Source organism: Pteropus alecto, unplaced genomic scaffold (genome assembly GCF_000325575.1).
Source record: "Pteropus alecto unplaced genomic scaffold, ASM32557v1 scaffold13, whole genome shotgun sequence".
NCBI lineage: Eukaryota > Metazoa > Chordata > Mammalia > Chiroptera > Pteropodidae > Pteropus > Pteropus alecto.
This window is the reverse complement of record NW_006434373.1, coordinates 5,028,387-5,044,828: the sequence shown is the minus strand read 5'-3', so window position 1 is coordinate 5,044,828 and position 16,442 is coordinate 5,028,387. Positions and strand designations below refer to the sequence as shown.

General features: G+C 33.7%; 1 protein-coding gene across 2 annotated transcripts in view; it reads right to left on the bottom strand.

The window, feature by feature from the left end:
• Positions 1–3,871: 3,871 nt before the first annotated feature.
• Positions 3,872–16,442, bottom strand: part of FAM155A (family with sequence similarity 155 member A) — a 557,048-nt gene continuing 544,477 nt past the window's right edge. The window contains exons 3-4 of one of the 2 annotated variants that reach the window (XM_025045000.1): positions 7,700–7,745; positions 5,856–5,971 (exon numbers count right to left, since the gene is read on the bottom strand). In XM_025045000.1, the coding sequence (XP_024900768.1) occupies positions 7,723–7,745 (23 nt within the window). In that variant the 3' untranslated portion in view covers positions 5,856–5,971; positions 7,700–7,722. Of the gene's footprint in view, positions 5,972–7,699; positions 7,746–16,442 lie in introns of both variants that reach the window. The other variant, XM_006909373.3, reaches the window with a different exon arrangement.

The following is a 16,442-nucleotide window of genomic DNA, read 5'->3' as shown; positions in this document are numbered from 1 at the left end:
ACTAATCAAAAACAGACTCACAAATATAGTGGATAATTTGGTGATGGTCAGAGGGGAGGGAGGTTTGGGGGGCTGGGAGAATGGGGTGAAGGGTTAAAGAAGTACAACTTAGTAGCTGGTGGATGGTCACAGGGATGGGGAGCATGGCATAGGGAATGCAGCTAGCATTAATATATTGGCTACGTGGAAGTTCAGGGAGGGAGCAATTGGAGAGATCACTTTATGAACTATATAGATGATGTCTAACCAATGTACTGTATACTTGAAACTAATTAAAATTTAAAAAATTTAAAAAAGTTAAAAAAAAAAGAAAGAGGAGGAAGATGGGAAAGAGATCAGAATAAATGCAAGTAACTAAATCTACTTGTAATAACATGAGTTTTTTGTTTGATACACATTGGACTTAAAGATGAGTCAAGAGATTTTAATTTCAAGTGTTTTACTGAATGTAAGTGTGACTCTGCAAAGTTCCACATGAAATTTGAAGAGATCTAGAAAGCTATAAAAAGACTGCTTCTGAAAAACCACATGAATTAAATAAAAAGGTATGTTGTCTTATGGGGAAAGAAAATCTGCAATAAAAAGAAAACTACCAAACTTTAGACTCTAATTATGATAAAAATATCTGAGAACATTTACATATATTTTATTTATTCATCATGCTGTATGTTTTGCATATTCAAAAACTTATTTTAGTGTATCACATTTTAGAAAAAATTGCATTAAATCAAAACTCTTTGGCTCAACTTGACTTTTGTGTAGAGCTGTAGCAAATATTTCACCAAGATTTTCATCAAAACCGAATAACTATTTAAAGGTTTAGAAACTAACTTTGCTCCTGTTAGATTTCATTTACTGGTAACTTTTGCATATACTTTAGATTAAGGAGAAGAGAAAAATAGCAATATGATTTCTGGTGTTTCTAAATACTGAAATCTTTGGCAAGTGCCTTAGCAATAGCCATGATTATATCACTAACTCATCACATAGTTTATCTAGAGTCATTATGAAGATAGATAGATGGTGAGCTTGTGAGCCAAGATGGCAGCATGACTATTCCAAGTCCTTCAAGTTGCCTTCAGTCTGTAGCAGTGGTCCACTGGTCTTCTTAACAGGTTGATAATACTGGCAGAAATAATTACTTTACCTGTGCTTCTCCATTTTTTCATGGCATATATAGATACAGCAGAGAATAAAAAATTAAATTGACACAAAATAGAAAGAAGTTCAGCAAAGCACTGAAACCTTTATATTTAAATGTGTGCAAAAGTGTCCTAAGACATGAGATAGCTCCTTTTATAATTTTATTTTATTTTTTTTAATTTAAAACTTAGTGATAAGTATCTGAGAATTTGGAGAAAATAAATTCTATTCCTAGGGTATGTTTGAGACCTAAGGATCCCATCTGTGCTCCAGAGCCAGTGTTTGCAATTTGCAATCAGATGTGGTTTGAGCTTCACCTTTGCACTACCTACCTAGGTGGCCTTGCATAAAACAGCCAGGAGATTTATCAATTTTAACTTTAATCTGAATGCCTTGTGTCAGGTGAACATAACCCTGAAGTATCTAAGAGTAAAGAACATACTTCATATTTTGCTTCATGCCTTAAGTTTTATTCCAAGGCAAAGAGGTTTATCTATACATTTTACTATTATTTAGGGAATTTCTAGAATTCGAAGCAGTTTTATCGTTCTTATAAATGTCATGGAGATACTGCTTTAAGCACCACTCAGTTTTTTCCTTCTCCTCACTAAAAGGCTTGTTATTCACCATCATCCACAGTCTTCATGCCATTTTTATTTTTTTCTATATACCATCAATACTTGGAAGATGGACAAGATTCTGTTTATTTCAATGTTGTTATTCCTTTATTAATGGAGCGTGTGAGAGTCTGTTTTTCACATCAAAGGTATAGTTTTTAAATGAGCATGCTGCTCAAATTTTAGCAAAAAATAGAAATCATTCATCATAATGTTATGTGTGTGTTATGTCTTGAATAATTTTGTCATTACAATTTTACTGATAAGCTACATGTAATATGTTTATATATGATATATGAATCTGTGATGTGAAACTCATGATACAGAGGGCCAACTGTAATTCCACTTATGTTATTTGACATTTGGTTTTGCAGTATCAATATATTCCACATACTGGAATCATTCATCATAATGTTATGTGTGTGTTATGTCTTGAATAATTTTGTCATTACAATTTTACTGATAAGCTACATGTAATATGTTTATATATGATATATGAATCTGTGATGTGAAACTCATGATACAGAGGGCCAACTGTAATTCCACTTATGTTATTTGACATTTGGTTTTGCAGTATCAATATATTCCACATACTGGAATGTCTCTATTGTAAAAAAAAAAAAAAAAAAGTACGATAATAAACATGGGGAAACCTGTTCCATACATTTGCAAAAAAATATTTTTTCTTGGTTTTTAACTTGCTTTCAAAAATCATTATTTTAATATAGTAATTCATTATCCAGCATGCAATGGTTATCTGCTGTGGGAAATATGGAACAAGATGATTACAAAGGGGCACAGTGTTAATTTTTTTTTGTCAGAATTAATATCTATATAACTTCAAGCATGTTATCAAGCAAAAAATAAAAAAAAAACGACTACGAATGATCAATGAGAGTCATGAGATTTGCATCTACAGTGGGTGTTCCTTGACTTTGTAAAGGAGTCATTGTCTTATTTGGATCCGTTCACTTACCCAAGGAAAAGCTGCTTTAGTTCACTGTGTCAGTGGAAACATAAGTAAGTGGTTACATATTTTTGATAATAAATGCTAGGCACAAAGGCTATTCTCACATAAAAATAATAAATCTTATATGGCAAGAAAAAAATCCTCCCAGAATTACAGACTATTCCAGTGCTGGCTGACTTGTCTGAGAGAAAGAACTCATTCCTCTCCTCTCCCTACCATCTCTTCCTCACCTAAGTTATAGTTTTATATTTACAATTAATACTGCATTGTTCCTCTCAGCTCTTGAAATGGTCTTTTGGACATTACTCTCATTCATGTAAAGTAATGGTGGTTATTGTTTTTTTCTCTTTCGGCTACTATCCTCCCCAAAGTAAAGCTAAACAAGGTCAAGCAGAAACTTCCAATCCCCTTATATTGGAAAAGGATTTTAACCAGTTCCAAGAGATATTAAGAGAAAATAAACCCCTATTTGTTAAGGAATACTATTTTTCCTTGCTTGCCCACTGTCTTGTCATAAGAATGGGCGGCACTTGCATCTGTATTGATGTGTCGTTTCCCTGAAAGAATGAAAATGGCTCTGGCACAAACAGAAGCATAAAGAACATTGAATAAACAAACTGTGGAGTGGCCTTTGAGCAGCAGGGTAGATAAAGTTCATAAAGTTATTTCTGGCCATATGACTTAAAGTTGTTATGAGGTCAGTTGCAGAAGAGCTTGCCTAGTAAGTTCTTCTTCATAAGTCATCGACTGTCCCCTCATCTCATTGCCCTTTTACTTTTCTCATCCCCTCAAGTCCACTGAAATCTACATTCCACCACTAGTTAGGGCTTTTAAATGTTCATTTCTACAAGTGTTTATCACTTACAATAATTCAGTGCCACCCCCGCCAGTCCCCACCCACTTGTGTCCCCAGAAATAGCACCATATTTCTGTAAATTAAAGCTCCTTTATATCTCTGTGTATAAGTGTATGTTCACGGTGCATTTGTTTGCATTTACATGAAAAAAAAATTTTTTAAAGGAACAAAAACTGGAGAATTTTGCGTTTTTGGTGGATTTTTTTTTTTTTTTTGTATTTGCGCAGACCAGTTTAGGATTTTCAGTCTCAACAAAACACTATTAAAACAAAGAATCTAGTAAAATATTTGTGCATGTACTGCTAAACAATTCTAGCAATTTTATTAAGCAATACCTTTATTATTTTTGAATATTCTTAACAGACTGGAACAAAACATTTTTTATTCAAAACAAAATATGCATACTGTACGCATGTCGCAGGGTTAAGTATAATGCAGAGATTAAAGTTTGTTTGAACGAAAACAAATGCCTGGGGGAATTTCATAGCTATAAAGTTAATAACTAAATTTGTTCGCTAAGAGGACCTTTTCCATGGTTTTCCTTCATCTCCCAGCTACACAGCAAACATATCTGAAGTGCACTTCCCGAGTGTAGTTAGAGAATAGGAAGGAATGTAAAGTGTTTTTTTTTTTTTTAATTATCTGTTTTGTTTGTTTGTTTTTTTTTAAAAACAGCCCTTATTAACTCTTCCTTCCACTGATTCTACTGTAAACTCATAAAAGCCTTTTTTTAGAAAGCAAATTCATAGACACTCAGCGGGTGAAATGTTCCCACAAAAAGAAAAAAATACAAACAGAGCAACCAGATTTCTCCTCTTTTTTTTCAACTATCTACAGCATGTTAGAATGATAAAGTTTTTGCACTTGAAAATGGCTAATCTATTTTTTTAAATCTTTTGCGATAATGCAGAATTGCATACATTTTATATCTGGAATAATCAAAATGTATGATGGGGAATACTGGAGTAAAACTGTGTATATTCTGTATACTGTAGGTGTTTGAGCATCTCTACTATCTCCTTCACAACAATAAAGGAGGACAAAGAAGTTCAGATTTGTGTCATCTCTTTGTTCCCATCACAAGGGCCAAAATGGGCTCGTATGTTACTGCAACAGAACTGACATCTCAATGAAAGCCCACCATCAAGGAAGGACTTCCTGCCTCTTCACATCCTGATTGTAGGAGGCAACTTGGAGCCACCCAACCAGCGAGGAAGGCCTGGGCCTTAGGGAATGGGAGCTGGTGCAACATAATTCATAGTAGTTTTGTTTTTATTTGTTTTCAACATAAAAATGTGTTAACTGTCTGATTCCACCTATTATGGGGAACAATTGTTTGTTCAGCTAAAAAAGAACCCCTTTGTCTGCTCTGTTGCGGGTTTGTGCAACAGCGACTCAGAGGCCCACCAGAGCTTGGATGCCCGTTCGCTGTGGCCATACAGACAGAAGCAAGCGGATGTTGTCTGCTTAGGGGAGAGGAGAGGGTAAGGGGAGGAAAGGCAGGAAAAGGCGTTCCTTAGGAGGGAGAGTTAGGGAATTTTTTATTTTTATTTTTTGTTGTTTACTTTTTTTTGTCTTTTTTTCTTTTTTATGATTTTTTTATTGTTGTTTTTTGCTATACCATGAGGTCATAGCAATCATTCCTCTAATAGAAACTGACAGGACATAGAGACAGAACTATCTGATGAACACACACAATGACTAGAAATATATATATAGAGAGAGAGAAAGACAGTGAAAAGACTTAGTTTACCTCTGAGAAACCATCCCCCAAAATAAATCCTGTATTAACAAGTGCAAAAAATAAACAAACAAATCAACCCAAATCAAAACCAAAGCAAATAAAACCTCCAAACATTAAAACACAGTGTATAAAATGGTGTGAGAAATCGAAGTCACTTTACAGCCTTTTAGTCAATAAAAAGCTGTGTCTGTGTCCTTGTTTGGATTCAGGCCCATCTTTTTAAATGTTACCCTAAAGGCCTTGCAAGAAGTGATTGGAGGGTAAAAGCACCCAGTCTCTGTTACATCTGACAGCAGTTGCGTTTTCATGGTGGGCTGAATGCTGCTCTCGTGACGCTTTGTCCTTCTGCTGTTATTCCTCATTGGTCGAGCTTTCCTCCAGCGTGTTGATGCCTCCAAAGCCCAGCGCCGTGGCGTTCTGTGCGGCCGAGGCTGTGAGAACTGTATGTAGGAGAATCAGTACGAGAACACACAGTTTGAGTCTGCTGTTGCACAGTCTTGTTGCTGATGAAACTGTGAGCGACGTCCTGTGACAGGATCCGCTTTTTTCCACCGTCCCTCTGGATGGGTTGTTTGATTGCTCCTGTCTCCTGACATCACAGCATTCTGGTTCATCATTGGTTAGAAAGGTCTCGGAGAGCCCTGCAGGATGAAGAAAGTGGACAGTTAAAAGGAAAGGAAGACCTGGAGGAAGGAGCTCATAGTAGAGCGAAGCTGTTACTTTAACGTTCTGATCCACAAAAATCTTACAAGCAAGTCAACATTTTGTAAAGGAAAGGAAAGTCAGTGCAGTCCAGGTAATAGTCAACCATGCCCTCAGACCAGTACTTTTAAGGTCCTCACTGTGTTCTTTTTATATTTTTTCATGAAAGTTCTGGGTTGTGGTGAGTATAGAATAAAAGAGGTCATTAAGTCAAAATCAGAACCTCAGGCTCTGGATCAACTTGGTGACTAAGGACATGCAACCATCCTTTTTCTTTAACAAGAATGTGATTGATTAATGCAATGTATAAGGTAACATCAACTTGTTATGCTAAGTGAAGTAATCAGCCAATCAAAATCAAAATAGCACATTTATAGGAACCATGCTTGCTAATCACTTCTCCTAAATCTCATGGCGAATGGGCATAACCATTTACACATCCAATGGGTGACCATTTCCTCTTATTTTCTAAATATTTCTCTTGTTCTTCCATTTGTGATTCTATTGATGACTGCATAATGAGACCATTTGTGGTTTAAATGAGATAAATAATATAGTAAATGTGCCTAGTATCTTTCACCTGGATCACTGCAGGAGGAGTCTCTTTGTTCTTGGTCTTCTGCCCTTCCAGTCTATCTATCCTTCAGCAGTGCCTTTCAGTAAATATCTATGTCACTCCCTTGTTCGCTCCCTCTTACTCTCTTTTTTTTCCTTCCCTCCTCTGAACAATATACATTGTTTTTATTTTAAAATCGATAAATGAATATTTTGGAAACTTTCAAAGTGGCGAAAAGAATAAAACAATGGCTGTTATCTTTCCATCCTTGTTTCTTGCTATGTTACATATAATGTTTTTATGTAATTGCATAAGCCATTTTGTATCTTATTTTTTTTTCCACTGGACTGAAACATTTTCTCACAAGCATTAGAATGAAGTTTCTACATAATTTTATTATGTCATACTCAAGCTTGAAAAATTGAAAAATAAGGGTAGAGTAGTTGTAAGCATTAAATAAGATTTTGTATGTAAAGTGCTTGGCTTGGTGCCTCACACAAAAATATAACTTAAAAATTTGGCTACCGTTAATAATAATAGTTATTAATAGTGCCTCATGCCTCCACCTAAATGATAAAATCTAAAATATCTTTTCTTCTCTTTCCAGACTCATTGTTCACTGCTCCAGCCATCTTGAACTACTGGCTTTTCTCATGACATGTGATACTTTGACCCACATCTCTACCACTGCCCAAGCTGCTTTTCCTTCTTGGAATATTCTCCAACAACTCATATACTTCTCTCCTTTATCCTTCAAGTTCAACTCACAGGAAATTCCCTGTGTGCAGCCTATACTCACATGCCTGGGCTGCTGGTGCATTTCATGTAACTTCAATAGAGCAATTACTTTTTCCTTTTAATAACAATTGCCCATTTTCATGTAAATTTCTTTACTCATCTGTCAACTTAAAAGCAAGAACTAACTATATTATTTTCAGCTTCTCATGCCCAATATGTAGCAGAATACCTGAACAAAACAGATTCTTTATGAGCATTTATTACAGGAATAAACTCAATATATTATTTAATTAAAAATCTATTAAATAATATACACTGCAATCTTCAGTTTCTTTTAAAGAAATGACCAAGATAGCCTTATAATGATGCTTACAATATTCATTTCTTCTTAGGCATTCAAAGGTAAACTTCACCTTCGCCTAGATAGAATATGGAAAAAAAACTGAATTAATGAAGTCTGCAGCTGTGACAATTTTATTGTATGATATTTTCTTTTATCAAATAAGATACCTCACTGGTAGACTAATCATTTACTGAAGTATGAGTTTTCCAAAATTATATTGTACAAAGATGAAAGTTTATAGTTAATATTATAAGAATAGAAATCTAAAGACCATTTAGGTAAACATTTCAGAATGTTAATAGTCAGAATATGTTTAACAATGTCATCCAAATAAGAAGCTCTCCCAAGATTGCTGAGAAGCTAGCTTGCTGATATGTAACTAAAGTCATTTCAGAAAGGATAAGGCCAATATATGTATTTTTTTTCACTGACAAAATTAATACTCTTTCTATTTTCTCTGCCCATCTTTTTTAATAAGAGTTTGTATTCAGAGTTATGCATGCATACATATTAACAAGCACATATTCCACAAGATAGTTTACAAAAAAGAAAAAAAATTCTACTGCCTCCCCCACCCCGAATTCTTCCTTTTTAGATGCAAATAATTGCACCTCTCTTAGCTGTTTCTGTGTTTAGCTTCATTTTTGTAAATAACCTGTTTTGTGCTTTTCTTGATTTTTCATTTTGTATCATTAGCTATAGACTTCCCACTAGGACATGTGAGGGTAAAACACTCATTCTCCTCATTCCTCCAGATCATATGATCCTCTCCCCACCCCACCCCACATTCCGCCATGGTAGTCAGTTCGATATTCAGTGTTTGCTTTATTAGAATCCTGTAAAAAACAATTCTTAACTCAGCCAAGTAATACCTTTAGGTTACCATTCTTAAACTACTCTGTTTTTCCTAGAGTTAATAATTATCTTATACTTTTCTATGTACTTACTAATTCAATCCCAAATACTATGCCAATTGTTTCAATTGAGTCAGATGTTTTATCAGTTCTATCTTCCTGGAAGAAATGTCACATGGAGCTTTTTACCATCTGGAATGGTTGCTTTTACGCCTGGTGCATAGCTACCAGCCTGAAAACCCAAATGATCCATCCTCTTGGGGATCCTTACTGCCGCTCTTCTGCGGATTTCCTATCTCTTGTATCCTGGGCCTGCTTTCTCATGTTTGTGTACCATGACATCTAGCATCTTCATAAGGAAAAGCTCATGGCAGTAAGTTTCTGAGATGCTGTATGCCTAAAAATGTGTTTATTTTACTGCATATTTCATTGCTTGGCTGAGTGTGGAATCTTGGTTTAGCAGTTCTTATTCTTCAAATTTATTTGGGCATCAGTCCCATATTTGTTGTTGGACCTCTGAGGCCTGTCCTTTAATTTTCTTATCTCATTTCTCCAATTTTATGTCATTTAATCTCTTTAGTACACGCTTTCTGGAGGATTTGGTGGGCTTTAGCATGTAATAATTTTTTGTTTCCTTTTTTTTTTTTTACCACATTTTAATTTCCAAAAGCTCTTTTATGTACTGTTGTTTTTGTTTTTGTTTTTGAAATGACTGTTCTCGTTTCATAGTTGCAACATATTCTTTAATTGCTCTCAGATATTTGCAGTACTTTTATTTGTAATGTTTTATTTCCCCCCTGCATGGGCTCTGTTTTCTCCAAGTCACTTTTTCTTCTTTGTTTCTCTCTTATTTTTTACATGGAACCCTGTACATTCTTGATTGTCTGCTCACATTAAAAAGTATTGGAATCTAGGCAGCTATGAAGGATTATGGGCTATGAGTTGCACGGGAGGATGACCTACCTGAACTATTTAGGTAGAGAAACCTTTCAAATTCTTTCCTTTAGGTTAATCAGAAAATGTCCAATAACCGTCCAGGAAAGCAAAAGCTGGACAGCCAATTTTTTGAGAACTAAATGAGAGAAGGTGCTGGGATTGGGGAGGTGGGAGTCTCAACCTTCAGTGTGTATGAATTCACTTAATCCCCATTTTGGTCCCCCTGCCTAACTCCTCCTGGTGTCACCCAGTCCAACCACCTTTTCCAACCTTAAAAAAAAAAAAGATTCCCTCCTACAGACAAATACTGCAAGTCTTTTCTCTGGGGTGAGAATGGGGAAATTGCTAGGTTGGGGAAGAAGGCATGGGCTATGGAGAGCAACCTGCTTCGGAAACAGATTTGTAATCCAATTCTTTTCTTGTCTCCTCCTCCAAGTATCTTATGTTGTCAATTCCTGTGTCTTGAGAAAGTCTCAGATGCAAATCTGGTTGATTCTTGGTTTCCTCTCTGCTGCTTCTAACCAGCAAACCCTTGGCATGCATCAACTTTCCTTCTACTTTCTAAGAGGTATTTGGTTATTGTCTCCTATCCTTTCTTATATCCTTTAGAATTTATGCCTAAAAACGCTCTTTTCAGTTTGCCTAGAAAATGTTACTGCTCTTTTCTTTACATCATTCTGCTCTTTCTTGAACTCTGACAGATGTCTGTTTCTCTGCCAGATACGCATTTGAATAAACAAGGATATATAGCCTCGTAAGTTCAATGTTTCTTGCCTTATGTGCTAGACGATGGGGTTCGTCACCCAGAAACTCCCCCACTCCAGGACACGGACACTTGTCCTTCCAGCTGGGACTGCTGCCTATAAGTATCCTGCCTCAGTGTCTACCCAGAAGAGAGCAGCCTTACCCTCTGAGAGCAGCCTTACCCAAGGTTTCTCGGCCCCTCCAATAATCAGTAAACCATTTGCACACAGACATGCTTCCTGGGGAAGGCTACCCATAGAAGCTAACTATTCCTCATCATTCAAGGGCACTAAAAGAACAAATTTCCAAATGAAAATAAATAATTTCTTAAACAATAATCTTATTGCACAAATATGGCACAAATATATAAGTGATTAGGGTTAGGAAAGGAAAAAACAAATTTTCAGTTAATGAAATATTGTTCTGATAGGTTTTGCTTACAAAATGTCTTATTTACAATAGCCAATGAATCATTACCTGCCATTTAGCACTGAATAATAATAATCATAGCAATTAATATTCCATTTTATAGTACTAACCTCATGGAGTTTTTCGAGGATTAAATAATACACACAAACTGTTTAGAACAGTGTCTGGCAGATAGTAAAATCTCACATAATATTAATTGTTCCTATTATAAGTTAAGAAAGGCTTTGAAAAACATCTAATTTAAATTCTTTTTCTGTTTTCAATTAGCCTCACCCACTCACAGAAACACCTTATTTTTCACCGCTCAACACAATTATTCCAGTATGGTCATTATAAATATTCTTTAAGTACAGGAAAGTCAAATATTCTCAGGAAATCCTTAGAATAAACACACAATATTATTTAAATATAATTCTTCATTATTTCAACAATTTACCTTTTAAAATCTTTAAGTCCAAGAATATATGACTCGTTTTTCAATTATTTCAACTAGTAATAAACTTTAATATATTTTTCTGAATGCAAAAGTTTAGAAAATGGTTAAGTATAAAGGAGGAAAAATCACTTCAAATCTGAATTTATTAGAGTGAGAAAAGAAAAAAAACTGCTGGAGTTTGTGTTCCCTTTTTTTTAATTAATACAGACTAATATACACACTATGTGCATATAATATTTGGATTTTAAATATAACATTATGTTTAGTATGTGAGATTGTACTTTACATTGTTATTCTATATTTGATTTGATAGTATTTATTTTATATTTTGCATGAATATTATCAAGTAAGATTATACATATATAAAATGTATATGTATATGTATATATAATGTATATAAATATGTATACACATATATATAATTATAGAGTTTTGGAAACTCTAGAACAGTTTACATGGCTGGTAATTTATAAAACTTTCTGGATATAATTTCTTTTAAGTAATTTTTATAATTTTAGTTTCTTTCAGGGCTATTAATCTGTCAAGGTTGTTTTGTGTCCATTTCAAGCATTTATATTTCTCTAAAAATAACTTGTTTTATTGAGAATTTTATATTTATTAATGTAGTTATACATAATATTGTCTCATTTTAAAACAATTTTCTACATCATCTTCCTCGTTGTTAACATTTTATTTCTATTTTATTTCTTTTTTTAATCCTGGATCAGACTTGTAAGATATTTTTTTTTCACTTTTATTTTCATTATCTAAGCTACAGCTCTTGAACATATCAATGCTTGTTTTGTTTGTTCATGTACTGATTTCTTCATTTATGGTAATCCTTTTGTTTAATTTTTTTTAAATTCATCTTTTGTTTAATTTTTTAAAAATTTTCTAAATATGTCGAATTGAGTGGCACTTCACTCATTCAAATTTGTTTCTTCTTTAATAGGTAAAACATTTATTGCTCTAAATTTCTATCTGAGAATAGCTTTGTCTAATTCTTTTATGCTTTCACATACAATAATTTTACACTTTTTGTAACAGCAATTTATATTTCCTTTTATATCGAAATGTCTTAAAAGTGTTTTGTTGCTTTATTTTCTTTTAATTTCAATTGTTTGATACACTTTAGAAAACGCTTTGTTACTAATGTCATTTTATTTACATTAAGTTTAAGAATGTGACTTAAAAAGTGAATTTTATATACACACATACATATGTAGCATTTGCAAATGTTAACATTAGCTAACAATACCTAGTGTCTATATTTATAATTTTGCCTATTCAGAATCTCTATAACTGAGAAATGTGTTTCTACAACTGTTTCTAATGATTTTGCTTTGTACGTTTGGCTATCATGTCAGTAGATACAGAAAATTCATAAATCTTCACATTTTTCACTAGACATTTACTATTAATCAAGAAAATATGACATTATTTTTATAAAGTATTATTTTTTGTTGTATTTTTGTTTTCGGTGATGTTTTGTTGTTTTTGTTCTGGTTGTAGTTTTGAATATTTTTTGTTTGGTACTATTGTAATCTCTATACATACTAGCACATTTGTCTGATATATCTTTCTCTATTATATTAAATTTTTCTTGTTATCTTTATTTTATACTTTTGTCTGTACTGTGTCCTACAGCTAAGAGTTTCACAATGATTGAAAAAGAGAGTTTAATTCATTTACATTTATTTCAGATCTGTAGTGCTTAGTCTTGTTTTCATCAGATAATAGCATTTCCAAACGTATAAAAATGTTTATTTAACATTCCTTTTGTTTTTTATCATTTGTTTTTTATCATCTGTGAGCATATTGAAATGCATATTTTTTCATAATTTGTTAAATGTATGCTATTATTAATTCTCCTAAAACTTATCTTTGAAAAAAATCACACACATTTGAGCTGATAGTTGTCTAATTCATAAGGAAATTAACAAAATTTTACTTCCTTCACTCCTTATCCTCATTCTTTTTTGGCTATAATCAGATGTTACATGTGTGTTTATTGTCAAATTACTAACATTTTATGTTTTCCTTTCCAGTAATTATTAAAAATATTTGGATATTGCTCTATATCAATCTCATTCAGAGATTATTTGGTTACAATTGACAGAAACCCTCTGGGGCTAAGTTATGTAAAAATGCAAAAACAAAAGGTGGTAGAAGGAATATTGGAAAAATTCAAGCCTATTTCATGAAATAAAAGACCAAGAGTGTGCCGACAACATGAACAAGATTATGGAATAGTATGGCCATCAAAATTACGTATGTTCTCTACCAGAAATATAGCATTATAATTAATCTCTGTTTCCTGCTGCACACCTCCATCCCCCACCCCCCACTCTCCCACCCCACAACCCACAAGCAAATTTTTGCTGATTTTTCATGTATATGGGCATACAGGACTTCATCCTTTTGCTCTCTCAGTTAGAATTGCTAGGTTCCAATAACACACTTCTGGGGAAGCAAATTTACCTCATTTGTTTTTTTCATCCAACTGCCACACCGAAGAGAGATTCCCACATAATAAATATAGCTGCACGTGTTTCTCTTTGAAAGAAAAGCTGTGACCTCTGTGTTTTTCTTCTTGGTCAAATATGATGTTTTCTCTCTTGGAGCTTGTAGAATAGTTCCTCCATTCTCAAAATTCGAGAATGTTTGCAATTTGATTCAATTTCCTTAATTTTGCCAGAATGGGGAAAACCATCTTAATCTGCCAATAAGAGTGTTTGTATACTTAGGAAAGATATTTCCTATTATTTCTTTTATTGTTTCTTACCTGAGTTTTATATGTTTTCAAGTTGTCACATCATTTTTATATTCTTGATCTCCACCTTGGACTTCATGTCTGCATTCTTCAAGCTGATCCTCCACTTTGCTTTTTCCAACCTCTGTGTGGTTGATACTATATATGAATAACTAATTTACGATTTTTAATTTGTCGCTCTGCAATAATTTTTTAAAAATCTAAATTCATTGTTGTTTTCTTGCTTTCCAACCAAATTACCTTTTCACTCTTCTTCCCTTATTTTAAAGGGTCTAAATGTCCTTGAATTTCACTGAGAGCAGTGCTAGCTAATTACCCTTGTAGTAACTCTTCTCAAAAATATGCTAGCATTCTGCCTCTCAAACCCTGTCTTCCTTCTTTTACATAAAGTACATTTTGCTAGGTTTTATATTTCATTTTTTTGTGATTTGAAGGTTGAATCAAGTCCCCCAAACAAGATATGTTAGAGATCTAAGTCCTCGTACCTCACAAGGTGACCTTAATTGAAAATGGTCCTAAAGACTTAATCAAGTTTAAATTGAGGTCATTAGGGGATACATAATCTACTATGAGCTTTTGATGGGTTTTAGTTTTGTCTTTTGTTGTTTGTTTTTATATTGGGAGTGATTACCTTTATAACTCTAAATATATTCATGCATCTATTTCTTAATAAGTGATTTTAGATCACAGCTAATTATTTACAACTGAGAGAGTGCAGTAATTTCATGTCATTGTAGTTTTCTCTTACCCCATTAATCCCCAAATTTGGCTAGACATTGCCGTTGTTCTAAAACTCATTACAGTTTCCTATGTGTTTTTGTTCCATCTGTTAAATTTGAAAATGGAAAGTAAAAATAAAATTTTTAGAGTTCATTTAATCTCATTTAATGATGGTAATATTAATCAAAGTATTTTAAATATTGAGCAAAATAGATGATCACTTTTTATACTTTATCAATTCATAAAATTTATGAAAATTTTATATAACTATATATTTGAGTTGTGATTCCCTTGTACATTTTTCTGAAGTTGTTTTAATTTTCATATAATCAGAAAAAATATACCTTCATCCCTATATCACTAACTTATCTAGTTTCTTAATCATATCAGTTACAATGTTGTAATATGAACAGGTTATTTTTGTTGCATGGATATTATCTTATGATTTATCATTAATATATTGCCAACATTGAGATTCTATATTACCCTCTTTCTTGATGATTTTTTTGTTCTACTATAGTAAAACTTTAAATAATTTTTCAGATGGGATATGTGGAAGGTAACTTTCAAGAGTGTACATATTTTAATTAAATAAATTTTATTCTATATATAGAAGATATTTTGCTTGAGTATAGCATCCTACATTCACAATCTTTTAATTCTAATAACTTTGACAATATTACTTCATTGTGTCCTAGTGTCTGGTGTTGTGGGCGAAATTCTGATTGTATTTGTTTCCTATTGAGGTAAAAAATTATCACAAATTTAGCAGCTTAAAACAATACTCAACTATTTACTCACAGTTCTATAGGTCAGTATCTAAGATGGTTGACTGGTTTTTCTGCTCTGTGATCACAGGGCCAAAATCAAGATGTCAGGGCTGAATTTCTTCCTATAACCCATAGAGGAGTATCCACTTCTAAGTTCATTGTTTTTTGGCAGAATTTGGTTCTTTGTGCTTGCAAGACTGAGGTCCTGAGTTCCTTGCATACTGTTAGCCAGTGTTATTCTCAGCTTCTAGAGGTTGATGGTCCCCTCTTTGGTTCATGGTAGCTTTCTACATCTTCAAAGCCAGCAATAGCACAGGAAGTCTTCTCGTTCTTCTAGCCTGACCTCTCCTGCCATATCTTTCCTGCCTCTTATATTATGTGTTTCTGACAGACTCTTCTGCCTTCTTCTGTGTTTTTCAGGGCCTGTGTGATTAGATTGGGCCCACCTAGATAATCCAGAATAATCTCCTGATCTCAAGGTCCATAATCTTAATCATACCTGCAAAATCTCTTTTGTTATGTAATACATTCACAGGTTCTGGGGATTAGCTCATGGGCATCTTTTAGGGGAACATTATTCTGTCTACCGTACTCCACTCTCTGATTCCCAAAGAATCACATTCATGCCACATGCAAAACACATTCACCTATCTCAAGGTTCCAAAAGTCTCCACCCAATACACCATCAACTCAAAGTACAGAAATATCCCCTAAATCTCATAGGTTCAAAATCCCCAAATCTCATAATCTAAATCACCTAAATTAGCTAAGGATATGACCGGGCATAATCCATCCTGGGATAAAGTTTCTCTTCATCTGTAAAACTGGAAAGCAAGTTACCTGCACCCAACATAAAATGGTGAGATAGGTGTGGGCTAATAGTTGCGGATACTCTGCTTAAAAAGGGAGCAAATGAACGGAAAAAGGGGCCTAGAGTCTAAATTAATTTTATAATTCAGCTTTACAAACTCCACTAGGTTTCTGGGCCTGGTAAATATCTTCTGTGAGTCTCAGCTCCACCTTCTAGGCTCAGAACTCTGCCCTCTAATTTATCCTTCTTTTTTCATTAAAAGTTAATATATATGTACAGCTAAGTAGTTTCATTAGCTTG